We start from the raw sequence: 14125 nt of genomic DNA on the forward strand, positions 1-14125 counted from the left end.
CTTTCTTCAAGGTATTTTAATGGATTTATGTGTATTTTATAGTTATTGGTTAAAAAAATAGTTCAGCTACAGAATAATCTGGAAGCACGGTTAAACGCGTCGGCCAAACTTGAGCCTTCTAGCAGTGCAAATCGTACACAGTAGCCTATATCATTACACGAACCATTTCTTTTTTTCAAACTTCATTAGTAAAATGTGGTTTAGTTTGCAACTATTTGATCAAAACAACTTTTCCATCGGCTCTTGGACTATCAAACGAGTCGTTTTACGAAATAATAAGCAATTATGGTCGTTTAATTGGCGTGAACTCTGTCATTTCCAGTGTTCTAATTAAAACATTGATTACCTTTCGGTTCGCTGATTGAAGTTACTTAAATTACGTAATAAGCCATAAAAGTAAACTCATTATCAGTTACAATTAATTTCACGTATTATAAAGATTGGCCGAAAAGAGTACCTAATAAATACATTGTTGTTAATATTGTAGAGATACAATACAGTCGAATTGCTAAGTGTGTTTAACACGCGGAAATAAAAAAAAACATCCACTTAACATTTTTTTACTCGGATAAACAACGAGCTTATAAACGAGTACCATATTTTGCTCATCGCTGTATTTACCTTTTTTATAATATAGGAGTAGCAGACGAGCATGCAGTCCGCCGGATGGTAAGTGGCTACTGCCGCCCATGGACATCTGTAATCAACCCCAGATAGTATTAGATATTCCTACCTGGGGTCGGCTACAGATGCGCCCCTAGCCCTGAGGACTAAGCTGGAACGCTTCTGAAAAGTCCGTCTCCCTTACCACACCCTTCAAAACGGAACACAGCAGCGCCTAACACTGCTGTTATTAGGTAGAAATAAAGACCTGTAAAGACTACTAGTCTAAACATTCAAACCAAAAATTAATTACCTTGAAAAACCCTAACGCCTGAGTGTTTTATGAAAAACATCTCCAATTTGAGTGAGATCAACGCATATAAGCACTTGACCAGCTTGGTGGACCATGGCCTAAACCTCACTTTGTGACCCGTACTCAGCAATCGGACTAGAACGAGGACAATCACTATAAATTGTTATTGCAAGATTAATCACATAATGTACTAACAACATTTCAGTAAATAATGCAGTTTCGATAATAAATAAATATAACCGTGCCGTTAATTCAAGACCGGCGACACATTGGCACGGTGTCAAAGAGCACAGGCTGGCCAAGTTGCGGTTCGTTGGTTCGAATCCCGGCACAGAAAAAGCTTTACTGAGAAAATTCAATTTCGCTCCGAGCATGTTAAGCTGTCGGTATCGTATCGTTCGGTCAAAGGTCTGTGCACGTACTAAGCTATTGCTTTGAAAATAAAGCCGGTACAAGTTTTGGCTACACAGGTTAGTTGGGAACTATTTTTGTTTAATGTAAATACAGTTTACCGCTGAAGTCTGCATCTACTACAACAGGAGACCGTCCTGTTTTTATTAAGATGCTTTTCACTTCTAATAATTAAGTTGGAACTTTTCATAAATATCATTGTGCTTCCATAATTGTTATTTGAGAGGCTTAGTCAATCTTTTAATAAAAGAATTAGTGTATGCTAATATTTTTTATCTTACTACTTTTCGCCTAGTATTCGATATTTGGAAAAGAAAAAGATATTTAACTATTTATAATGAAGTTTGCCCAGTAATTGTTGGTCAATATTTTAGAAAACATGTTTTTTTTTCAAATTGTTGGCCATAAATGTTTTCTGAAATAATTTGTCTTAGCTATGATAATTCACTAAAATTAAGACAATTAAATTAATATATTATTAAGTTTATTAACCCTTGTATGACCTATGTAAAATAACGTGTCTACGTCTCACATCCCTAAGTGTCCTTTCAACAGCCTCATTAGGAATACTCGCAGGACAGTGAATCCTTAAGAAGCTCATTGCATTGTATTCGCTGCCATTGTTTCATGTAACGCATTGCACAAGGCAAGTGTCGTATACAAAAGACTAAAAGAATGTTGCTTCTGATTATGAGCTCACGGCTCGACTTTTACTTTTAAATAAGTCTAAGATTGTTTTAAGTCTTTGGTGTAACCTCACGCCAAAAAAGGAAGAATATGCCTATCGAAAAATTTGCATTAAAATGAAACGTACACTTGTGTGAGTGAATCCAACTTATAAGTAACCGCTTTCTATACTCACATCCTAGGAATCCTAGTGTGGGTTACTAGGATTCCTTGTATCGTGGCTGACTTGGACACATACAAAGACGAATACACAAACACTAGAACAGATAACTAAATTCATCATTCAGATACCTTTATTATCTGCACGGCGTTCACGCCGTGCAAAAATAGGCTACTTTGGCCACGCGTATCGTAATGTACTATATTTCATTTTGTGTTGAATAGAATCACCATTATTTGCATTATACGTATGCGTAATTGTGTATACCACGCAATTACCAGGATTTCGTATGATAAGCATGTTTTGTTTTAAATAATATATTTGCCTTTTTCTTGCTCCAAAGGTATATTGTATGCTATTTTGTTCAGTTCTTTGTTGCACGACTCATGATGCGAAGCATCAGAGAGTGCTTTACGATCGAAAAATTTTTTTCGCTTCATTTTGGCGGCTATTTTTATTATTATAGCCTTGATAGTTCACGGAATCAAGATATTTTGCATACTATTGTCGAGATAATTTAATGGAGATTAATTCCATACTTTTTAAAAATTGATTTACTGCAATAGAATTGGAAAAAAACACCAAAATAGGTCAAAAAATTTTCCTGTCCGTCATGTGTGAAACCTGAAAACACTGTAACTTGTGAAAAAATCCATCATTTGAGTTAAATTTTTTTTAAAAAATTCTAATCGACGATTGTAGGTCACTGAATGCGAATGATTAATTAATTCAGTGTCGTTTAATTTCAATTAATAAAAAACGAAAACTATAAGACTGTATATCTATAGATATTATGTACATTTATTCCACCAGGGGCGCTTGTGCAGTACCTTCTTCCTACTACAGCTGTTTTTTCGGCAATTAATTTTGAACGACTTAAGTTTTTTTTTTATATTTCATAATTAAATGAGCATTATGAGTCGTGCACTTTTGGATTTTCCAAACTTTTTTTAAATTTATTCACTACGCTATAAATACATAATATTGTACATATGCAGAGTTTGAAAACATTATATAGTTTTTTTTTAAACTATTCCTTACGATGTTTTTATTCACCGGTTAAGAAAGTGGTAATTAATTTCTAATACGCATATAACTTAAAAAAGCAAAGGTCTGGGATTCGAACCACAGACAGGTATGGAGGCCGAGGCCATTTTTTGGATAAAAAATCAATAAGTAAAAAAAAACAACGTTAATAATAATTTCATCTGTGATTATATTTTAAAGGGACACTGTCAAGGAATAATTGATGCATTTGCGAAATTGTCTTGCCAGGGATCGAACCTGGACTCATCTACGTGTCAATCTGGTATTGTAACTGCTGTGCCTTGCAAGTATATATAACTCGTATAGTATAATACTATCATAAAGAAAAATAAAATAACACAGAAAAAATAAAAGTCGGTGTAATTTTTAAATTGTTTATTTGTCATTTGTTTCAATGCATTATATATTTAAATAAGTTTCATAACAAAAGTTTTAAAGTAGTAAGTATGTATAAATAGCCTTAAACTATCATATGACTGTAGGTACTATGTCCGAAAGGGTTAATTTGTTGGTTATGATGTAGGCGTAGTATTTTTTTATGAAACCTATATAAGTAAGATAAAAGTTGTAATATAATGAAATTAGTATATTGTAAGGGCAGGTTATTTACTTTAGCTAGAATATCATGTGGTTTTCTCAAAGTTTGCTAGCCTGTTCATATGAAATTAATTATTTTTAGCGTTCCGAAGCGTACGTTATTTGGAAAGTAACAAGATTAAATACGTTTTATTATTCCTATAAGAGTAGTTCAACGAAATAAGCAAGTAGTAATTCTAAATATTGCCGTTACATGATTTTAGTGAAGCTGAATAACTACATGAAACTCTTTTAGAACATTATCTAACTAATTTACTATCACTTATCTTAATTTCGTTTTTAAATTTAATTTATTTATCTAGCGACTGAACTAGGCTAGAAACTTTGAGTTTTCTCTATATATTATTCACTAAGTATAAAAATATTAATTTCAGAATATATTTTCAATGAAACGCTCCAAACAATCTTTGAAATCAATTTACAAAAATAGCCGTTAATTAAATGTACTTATTTCATTTGTACCCCTTTCCATCAGAGCAACTGGCATTTTCGTATCTAGTTTTATTACATGTCGATGGCCATGTAAACATGGTCTACCATGTTCGCCTAATATTCCGGACCGTACTAGAATCGTAACTGTGTGAACAAACCGTAACAACCGACGTTCGGTGCGTATTTGGTATAAGTTGTATATAATTTCCTTGCAGTTTCTGTTGTATTTTGTATGTATATTTTAAGGTATAACGTAATATGACGTTCTACATAACACCAATTTGTTAATTTGGATCTCAACCGAGAGCAGGACTTTAGATTTGTGATAGGCTGCCTCGAACCTAAAATCCTCTTTGTGGCAGATTACGAGTATAATAGTGACAGTATACCTAGCAGTTATCTATATAATGGTATTTTAACACATTGCCACGTACAACGTACTGTATAGCACAAAAAAATTAGTTGTACGTTACATAAAGATTTGATATTCAAATACCCGAAACACATTAGAAAACTACTCTTATCCATTATCACAGATAAATTAGAAATAATTTAATTTTTAAATGTGCAACTTTGATTATTTTTGATATTCACGTTTTTTCATGCTACTTTTTAAATGTTTTCTTTCATAAATTACTTATTAGTCCCTACTAGTGTTTTAGATTCCATTAGAGTCCTTTCATTATTACGTCCCTAAAATTTGGTAAGCATATAAAGTGGCTTTTACGTCATAAACTTCTAACTTATAATTTGAAATTCATGAGGTCTCCATTAGAATGCAAATATAATATTACTTATATCGTGAGGTTATATTTACCTACCTACTTATAGCTTGTTACAGTTATAAATATAGTACGGTTTGAAATATTAGACAATTACTAATCTGGTTTCTTTCTCAATACAATTAAACATGCTATAACAATATCTCGAATAAAATTAACACATTATAGTATTTCAGATTATTATTCTATATTGCTCATTTTTGTACAAAGTTTTCATTAAGTATTGGTGTTCTTATTCAGAAAATATATGTATAAATGTAACTACTATGCAATTACACATGGATAATATACATTAAATATGAAATGACTTTACCGATTTTACAATACTTTACAATAATGGAATACCCATAATAGCCGAGGAACTAGTAAACAAAACTTAAGTCGACGTGCATGTCATTTAAAATTAATAACAGTCAAGAAAAGCTTAGATTTACAACTTTCAGGACAAAAGTTCTTTGAAATTGAGCTTAGATACCTCTCTTGACAGTATAATAATAGATGACCCTTCTATCGATAGATGTATAACTAATCAGGTTAAGTACAAAATCGAAAATGTGTTAATCGTAAAAATTAATAATATTTACACGTTTATATACAAAGCTATCACATATTACAATTTTACTCATATCACTATATACATTATTGCATAATTTAATTTTTCCCTCATCAGTACTTGAAACGACGTATTAAACAATTCACGTCTTTCACAGAGTCCATTTCCCAAAATGTTCGTTAAACATACACTATGTGTGGCTTTTCAGGCGTCCTGTGATGAGGAATGGTTTCGTACGCGAATTGTTGATAAATATGCTCCTCACTATCTTCCTGATAGTAAGGATTCTTATCAACACTATGCCATGGAGGATTCAAAGAATGAAAATTATTGGTCACCGATGAACCAATCATTAAATATCGGTCTACGTCTCTCTTATTCTCTTGTTCCCTTCCTCTCGTAGAATATCCTAAACCATTACTTAATTTAGACACATCACCATTCAGCATAACACTTGTCATAACTTGTTTTGATTTATCACCTTTACACTTCTTCAGAGGTCCCATGAAATACAAGACACCACCGACAACACTTATAATAATACTCACAGTAAGGACAACAACAGCCACAACCACCCAACCGTTTGAACACCCAAACTCTGATTCCGGAATTTGAACAAATAGCCCCCCTTTCAAATGTTCCGGTGCTACACACTTCACTTCTTCATAGTCTATCTTCAGTATGGCACTTGAATTATCCGATTTTCTGTTGTTTATTTCACATTCCCGTCCAAGTTTCCACAGCCACAGCAAAGAACAATTACAAACAAAGGGATTGCCGGAAATCTCAAGTTCTTGCAGTCTGTCAATAGGGAAGTGGGAAGCTTCTAATGTTTCTAATGCATTATTTCTTATATAAATATGCGTAAGCTTCGGATTACCATGGAAAAGTCTCGGAGGAACCTCCTTCACTTTTACGTTTTCGTTCATCCATATTTTCTGCAGATTAATATTGTCAACGAATGCTCTAGAATCAATTTTGTCTAGATCATAAAGTCTGCTCAAGTGCAAGTGTTTTAAATGGAAAAGACTCTGGAAGGAAAGTGCCGTAATATTATGAAAAAAGTTTCCACTTAGATACAAATGCGATAAGTTTGATAGTTTAGAAAGAGCTGATGTGGGTACTGATGTCATATTATTATCGCTTAAATCCAAATGGCGCAGTGAAGGCAAATTGTGGAGACCCAATGGATCAATACTATCAATTATATTGTTATTCATATCTAAATTTTTCAATTCCTTCAAATATGGTATTCCATGTTTAGGTATTTGTTGTATTAAGTTCTCCGATAGATCTAAATACTCCAAGTGGATAATGAACAAAATATTTGCTGATGGAATTTCTAATATAGAGTTATTTCGGATTGATAAAATCCTTAACGATGCTAGGGGCTCAAAAGTATCTGACTCAAAGGTGACAAGTTTATTACTTGATAAATCGAGCCTTTCCAAAACTGTTAAGTCTTTAAATGTTTGTGCGTTAATAGTTGCTATCTCGTTATTGGATAGGTCCAGATCGACTAGCCTCTTCAGGCCAACAAAAGTATCCTTATCTAGTTTTCTTAGAGCATTATGGCTCACATTCAGATGGGTCATCTCCTTGTTGTTGTCAAAATTTTTACTACCTAAATCTTGAACCTTGTTGTATGAGATGTCCAAAATGGTAAGCTGCGTATAGAAGCCGAACGTGTAGAGAAGGTTGTCGATGCTGTTGTGAGTAAGGTTTATGTGGGTGGCCTCTGGGTTTAGTTGGATGGGAACGATTTCTAGCCCGGCGTTGGCGCATGAGGCGGCGCGTAGGGCATCGTCGCAGGCACAGCGCGCGGGGCAGAGCGTACGCGCGGCCGCGCCATACGCCCATGCCACCACGATCACCCACCAACGCCACTTTGCTACGCTACGTGAGCCCATAACATCTCAGGTATGCGCAACCTTGGATCTGAAATAGAGAAATAAATCAAATTAATCATCAGTACAAAATTTTAATGTACAACTAATCTACAGAATCTACAATTTTAATACCAATATTTGATGAAGTCAACGACCAAGTTAGAGTAAATGGTAAAACTAAACCCCTATTATACGAACTCTTTATGCCCCCTAAAAGAAAATCTCATCACTGGAGATGGAATCTAGTTCGTTTTCTTTGTAATTTATTGTTGTCATAAAAAGCGGACGCGCCCTGCGAGTACAACGCCCTAGACCGCGCGGGAGGAACGCAAAAATATACAACATTATCGCACGACAAGATCTTAATATAATTTCTGCCGAATACTGCAGATAACAAATGTGCCTCGCCGCAATTTGTATGAGGGGAATGGAATTGTTTGATCCAAATTAGACCGATAAGGAACGTGCCGCGTCGACGAATGGTGGTTTCATCACAACTTTTTTTTGTTACGTAGCATACATACATCGATGTGAATTCTGTTTTTGTTTACATGAACCTCAGCCGTTGTGTTTCATGATTTTCTGTTCAATATGGTGTTGTCCTATAGGTCATCATTTTCAGCTAAAGCTGCGCCAACATGGGTGTACCTGGCACTAACTTATGTACTGCGTTCCCTTTCCATGTATTCGGTACTGTACAACTTGGTAGAGATTTTCAGACACCTACTAGTTCTCACTAACTCCTCTCCGTCCATACACTACGCTTACACAATATTTAAAATGTTTAACCTTTCATCTCATATAAGCGGTTATTTAAGTATGAAGATATTAAGTATTATCACGAATTTAGTATTTTGCTCCCATAAAATTTATAATTTACTTAATAGGTTTTATATCATTTGTTACATACACCATCTTCGTCTCACTTATCATATTTTTCCTCAGATTATAGATGGCGCTGTATACTATACCTTTAGCTTTTAGTAAATATAAACAAAGCGGCTTCCAGAAAACGGAAAGCAACCATCATCATCATCAACCCATTACTGTCCCACTGCTGGGCACGGGTCTCCTCTCAGAATGAGAAGGATTAGGCCATAGTCCACCGCGCTGGCCAAGTGCGATTTGGTAGACTTCACATACCTTTAAGATTTTTTTTTTTTTATAAATCTCTCAGGTATGCAGGTTTCCTCACGATGTTTTCCTTCACCGTTTAAGCAAGTGATAATTAATTTTTTAATACGCACATAAATTTGAAAATCAGAGGTGCGTGCCTGGGATTTGAACCTCGGACCCCTCGATCGAGACTCCGCGTTTCTTAACCACTAGGCTATCACCAAACGGTTCTTTAAGGCGCCACCAAAATGCTCGGCTGTTAACAAAGGAACGTTTGGTACTTTAAATTAAATGTTCGGCTTTACAATTCGACGGAATGTATAATGAATAGCACCGTAACATCTGTTAACGAAGGCGAACGATCTCAAAAGTTTTCACGCGCGGGAATAACTAATTGCGAAGGTTGGAATTCAATTTATAGCTTCTAGTGCGCCTCCCGGGATCACGCCATGCCAAAGTATTAATAATGCAAAACAGTGTCACGGAAAGTTTTTGATTCCGGATGCAAATTAAATAAGGAAACAAAGTCGAGAATCCTGAGCTTGTTTCGACGCTTTGTCACTTATTGTTGACTTAGCGTCAGATGTTTAACAAGCCATTTATGCTAACCAGCTCATGGATACCTAATAAGAAAGATGGAATGTTAAACCCTCTTTTATATTACTTCGCAGTTTGAATTAGGATAGCGATATTAAAATACGTGACATAATTTTCTTAACGCTGACGTTTTTCGTCATTTAAGAAAGTAACAAGTATTTTCTGTTCAGATACACGGTTTCGAAAACATGGAAGTGTCTGGGATAGGACCTGTAATATATAGCTTGGAAGGTCAATATTTACTTTGGCTTTAACAGTAAGGGATACTTAATATCCCCTTTAAAATTCCGTACAGAATCACATTTAGTTCAAAGGTAGCCCTAAGAAACGAGCAAGACGCGGGAAGTCGACCTTCCCCTGCAACCCGATATCCATACCCCGCTACGGATTACTTGAATTACTGAAACCATACGTATACGCGCACTTGATACAGTAATCCACGTATTACGGGATTAATTCCTCGCCTTCCAAATGTATTCTGCGTCACGGCTGAAAAGGTTGCATTGATAACGTTTTTAGCTGTAGGCTTTAATCTCGTTTCAGCCTTTAGATGTTAATATTAGCCTTGCAGGGTATCAAGATTACTCTCAAATTTATTTTACGAAAAAGTTTGATAAAAGTAAGTAGGTATATTACATTTTCTTTTGGCTTCGTATGAGATTTAATTTTGCTGAAGGTGTATAGAATCTACACGTATAATTGCGAATAAGAGCGTGAACGATACCCAAAAATATAGGTAACTAAAACATAATAAAATATTGTTGATTGAAAAGTACGGTGAGGGAGACATTGTCATCCAAAGGATTCCAACTTACTCCTCAGGGATAACAATGCATCAGTGGCTAAATTAAGACTATACTCCAATTTTATCTAGTTATCTGATATTGATTTTGGATATTATTATCGCGGACGTCAATAGCCTCTTACCATCAGGACGTTCGCTACTTCTATATTACAAAAAATCTCCGATCAACTTTTAAATAAGAACAGAAATATCAAAAATTTCCCGAAGTTGTTACGTCCTATAAACTCGCAATATAAATAAAAACACCCGCATTGAGAATTCTCATTTTTGAAGTCGTTTACAGAACTTTCGCATGTAGGTATAATTTTGCAAATGGAACGTAAACGAAGCGATACTTATTCTCAATTTGCAATGTATCGCAAAGATAAAAGGCACATTAATGATGTACTTCGAAGTTCAGGCGCTTTTAGGGTGCCGATTAACACAGTTAAGAGTTTTAATATTATGTTAGAAGTTGCTACGGAGCCTTGGTGGATGACCGCAGACAAACGAAATAGAGGGTTTTAGAGAAACAAAGGGTGAAACATCAACTTATAATGCAAGAGTGCTTAGACATTCTATAGTGAAATACAGTAATGGCAAGCGACATCTTCTTGTAGTATTGTGTATCTGATTAATCCAAGCAAGATTAATCCGGCAAAATAACCTTTCCGTACAACATCGACACATATCCAACAGATGAGTTACGGAGGAGAGACTGTTAATTGAATGGAAGATTAATTTTTTTTTTTTTTTTTTTTTTTTTATAATATAAGAGTAGCAGACGAGCATGCAGTCCACCTGATGGTAAGTGGCTACTGCCGCCCATGGACATCTGTAATCAACCCCAGATAGGATTAGATATTCCTACCTGAGGTCGGCCACAGATGCGCCGCTACCCCTGAGGACTAAGCTGGAACGCCTCGGAAAAGTCTGTCTCCCTTACCACACCCTTCAAACCGGAACACAGCAGCGCTTAACACTGCTGTTATTAGGTAGAAATAGGTGTGGCGGTGGTGCCGCCGGAGTCGAACCACAAACGGTTCTACCACCTTCGTGATTATAAAATAAATATCGATGGACTACAGTAAATATTTTTTTGCGGGCACCTGTACTTCTTCCTGATAAAAAGTTCTCCACAGAAAACAAATTTGGCTTCAGGTAACACCTATTACAATGGCGCTCTATAGATTCTCTTATTCATACTCCGAGGGCACGCCCTCCATTTCCGAAGCTAAACTGCTCCGGCCGGCAATCTTTTGTCTTTTAATTTCCTGTCCGCCAGAGCGCGCTGCCATCGTGAATTTCGCTTTCGTGAGCTTCGTTAACTTGTATCGGCCTTTGTTGTTGCCTATTGAACTTTTTCATTACGAACGTCATCGATTGAAACCGCTAAATACGACGGAAAATTCGTGTCGCAACCTACCTTCTGCCGAAATGAGCACGAGCTCGTTTTAATTCACCGTCCATAAAATAAAATGTGCTCGGAACTGTGTTTGGGTTTCGCCACTCAAAGTGAGAACTTAAAAATATTCGCATTGACACTTTTAAACGGGATTTCGATAAGTGATGTATGACGGGAAAGTTTTAGTGCTTTTCTGTATCGTTTGTATTTTTTTTTTTGATAAATTATTTTCGCTATCACTTTTTAAACGTTATAACGATTTTGTAAATAATTTAAACCACCTATGATCTGCGCATATACCTGTTATAAAATCTATACAATATTACCCACCTATTATAAATTATTTACCCGAGCAGAAATCCCCTTACAAAATGATCCTGCTAAATACGCAATATCCGACCCGAATGAGATGTTTTTATTACAACGTTTATGCTAGACCCATCCCTAATTTACTAAATACAGTTTCCACACCAAATTCAATATCAAAGGCCTCCTTACCTATTAATAACAGGCAACACCATCGGCCCGTTTAAATTATTGTCAAAACTATCCGTTTAGATCGGTCTAATTGTGGACCGCAGGGTAATCAGCGAGGCGCCGAACGGTTCCCACTAAAGTTATCACGGTGTTAATACAACTTGAGACATTACTAACACAAAGGACGGTTTACGAGGGGCGGCGAGACAATAAAACCAGTGTAAAAGTCGGCTAACCGCTTCTCTCTCTCCCCGAGAAAATATCCAGCCCTCTCTCTTTTATGAGTCGCTTAAGTCGTGCGCTGCCGTTTTTAAAATAGTCCAGGATTTTAGACGAAATCTTTTATGCTCAACGTATTGAAATGGAATATGGTTTAGTTTAAACGGAGTTCTTGCTTGGTGGGTTTCCGAGCTAGTCGGTGGCTCGTCAAAGTGCGTACGTGCTTCATGGTTTGACGGTTAAGTAATAGTCGAATGGTGTCGGGTAGTGAGGGGCATAATGAGAAAACTTGGCCGACTGAGTACCTCGTTCGCTTCGGGTGCCAGCAAAAACTCAAGCGGAGCGACTAGCGTGCCGATTTCGAATTCAGAATTCGCCTCCCGCGAAAACAAATGACGACATTCTTCTTCCCACCACTAAGAAAGGGTGTGTAAATGGAATTAGTTTGCAGAAATTTGCATTCGACTTTAAACAAACCGAAACCGCGAATTCAGACTGCCACTTTAGTATATTGTCGGAGTGGTTCCAGCAAGTTTATTTTGTGGAAGTAGTTCGTAAGAAATCTATTTGCATTATTACTCTGTTACTCGAGAAGTTCTGCTTTACATTACAATATTTATACTGTTAGGTTTTACTATACGGTATTGTTAATGTTATGAAGTTAATAATTAAACAAGCTATTAATTAACATTGAACAAAAATATTAATAAATTAGCGATTTACACGCGATCCTCAAGCGAGAGGTCCGAGGTTCGAATCCCAGTCACATACCCATGATTTTTCAGTTATGTGCCCATTAAGCATTACTTGCCTTAACGATAAACGAAAACATCGATAAAAAACTTGAGAGATCTAAAAAAGTCCTTCAAGATGTGTTACGTCTATCAATTCGCACTTGGTCAGCGCAGTGTACTATGGCCTAATCCTTGTGCCCAGCAAGGACACTAATGAGTTGATGATGAACAGAATAGCACCTGAACGTTGAATACATTTGAGCACTACGTAGCACATAGTATTGTGTATGTCTTGTGACATGACTTAGGTATACTAGATATACGATAGAAACATTGTATCGAAAACGAGGTGTATAATAACAAGAGGCAGTCATAAAACGTAACCATGCTCTACAAAACTTTCAGTCACGCTAAACCATTTTGTAGCGTCGTATTATCTAGTCGGCCTTTAGGGGCGTTTTTAATTAGAGAATGAAAGTTAACCCAAATAAACGATGATAAAGTGTCCACACCCTCGGTGGGCAACAAATTTTAATATTAGGGAGCACACCTGCCAATAGTTACCGACCCTATTGATTTTGCAATGAAAGCCAGATTAGGGCGCTTTCCGCCAATTATTACGAATAGATTTATTAATTTATAGGTCTTTGGGGATGCTTATGATGTATGAGGGTGAAGATTTAGGTTATTTACGTTAAGTAAATGTTTAACTATTTCTAACAAGATGAATATTGAAGATACAATATATTTGTGGGTATTTTGAAGATGGTAAAGTTAATTGGTTCCACTGCACCGGTACCACCGCTGCTATTACCATCTAAGATGGGTGAACTAATGTTATATTTTAATTTCAGGGTGGTATGTCTGTAAGGCTAATATAAAATTATGGCATTTTATTTGTGTCTTAGTCCGCTTTTCTGAACCACAGATTTGTGATTGTCTTCAGGTACATATAGAGTCTGTAGTTACGTACTCAATTATAAACTCAACTTCACAAGCTTAGGCAAACGAAGAAAAAAATGGATATAAAAAATACAAACCAACGAAGCCGTGGGAAAAGCTAGTATTTAGTACTAAAGTAAAATATGACAATCTCAAAGTAGACAAATAAAGCCGCAATCTGCTTTCATTTTATTTTTCTTTTAAAAAATATCATATCGTTGGGATCTTTCCGCTTACAACACAAAAGTGCAGCACAATAATATCTCCTCCCAGATACTTACGGCAACACGCCACGCTTAAAAATATAAAAAGAAGTTTGTAGCGAACAAAACGTGTACACAATCCCATTTTCTCTTTCATGGCGATGGAGCGAGTCT

At 35.9% G+C, this 14125-nt stretch overlaps 1 protein-coding gene across 2 annotated transcripts in view; it reads right to left on the bottom strand.

The window, feature by feature from the left end:
• Positions 1-3581: 3581 nt before the first annotated feature.
• Positions 3582-14125, bottom strand: part of LOC140754366 (uncharacterized) — an 81482-nt gene continuing 70938 nt past the window's right edge. For both annotated transcript variants that reach the window (XM_073089371.1, XM_073089379.1), the window contains one exon: positions 3582-7523. In XM_073089371.1, coding sequence (XP_072945472.1) covers positions 5765-7495 — 1731 coding nt within the window. In that variant the 5' untranslated portion in view covers positions 7496-7523 and the 3' untranslated portion in view covers positions 3582-5764. The remainder of the gene's footprint in view (positions 7524-14125) is intronic.

The sequence above is a fragment of the Epargyreus clarus genome, unplaced genomic scaffold (assembly GCF_041222505.1).
Source record: "Epargyreus clarus isolate Ecla_fem2 unplaced genomic scaffold, WU_Ecla_fem_2.2 ptg000003l, whole genome shotgun sequence".
Lineage (NCBI taxonomy): Eukaryota > Metazoa > Arthropoda > Insecta > Lepidoptera > Hesperiidae > Epargyreus > Epargyreus clarus.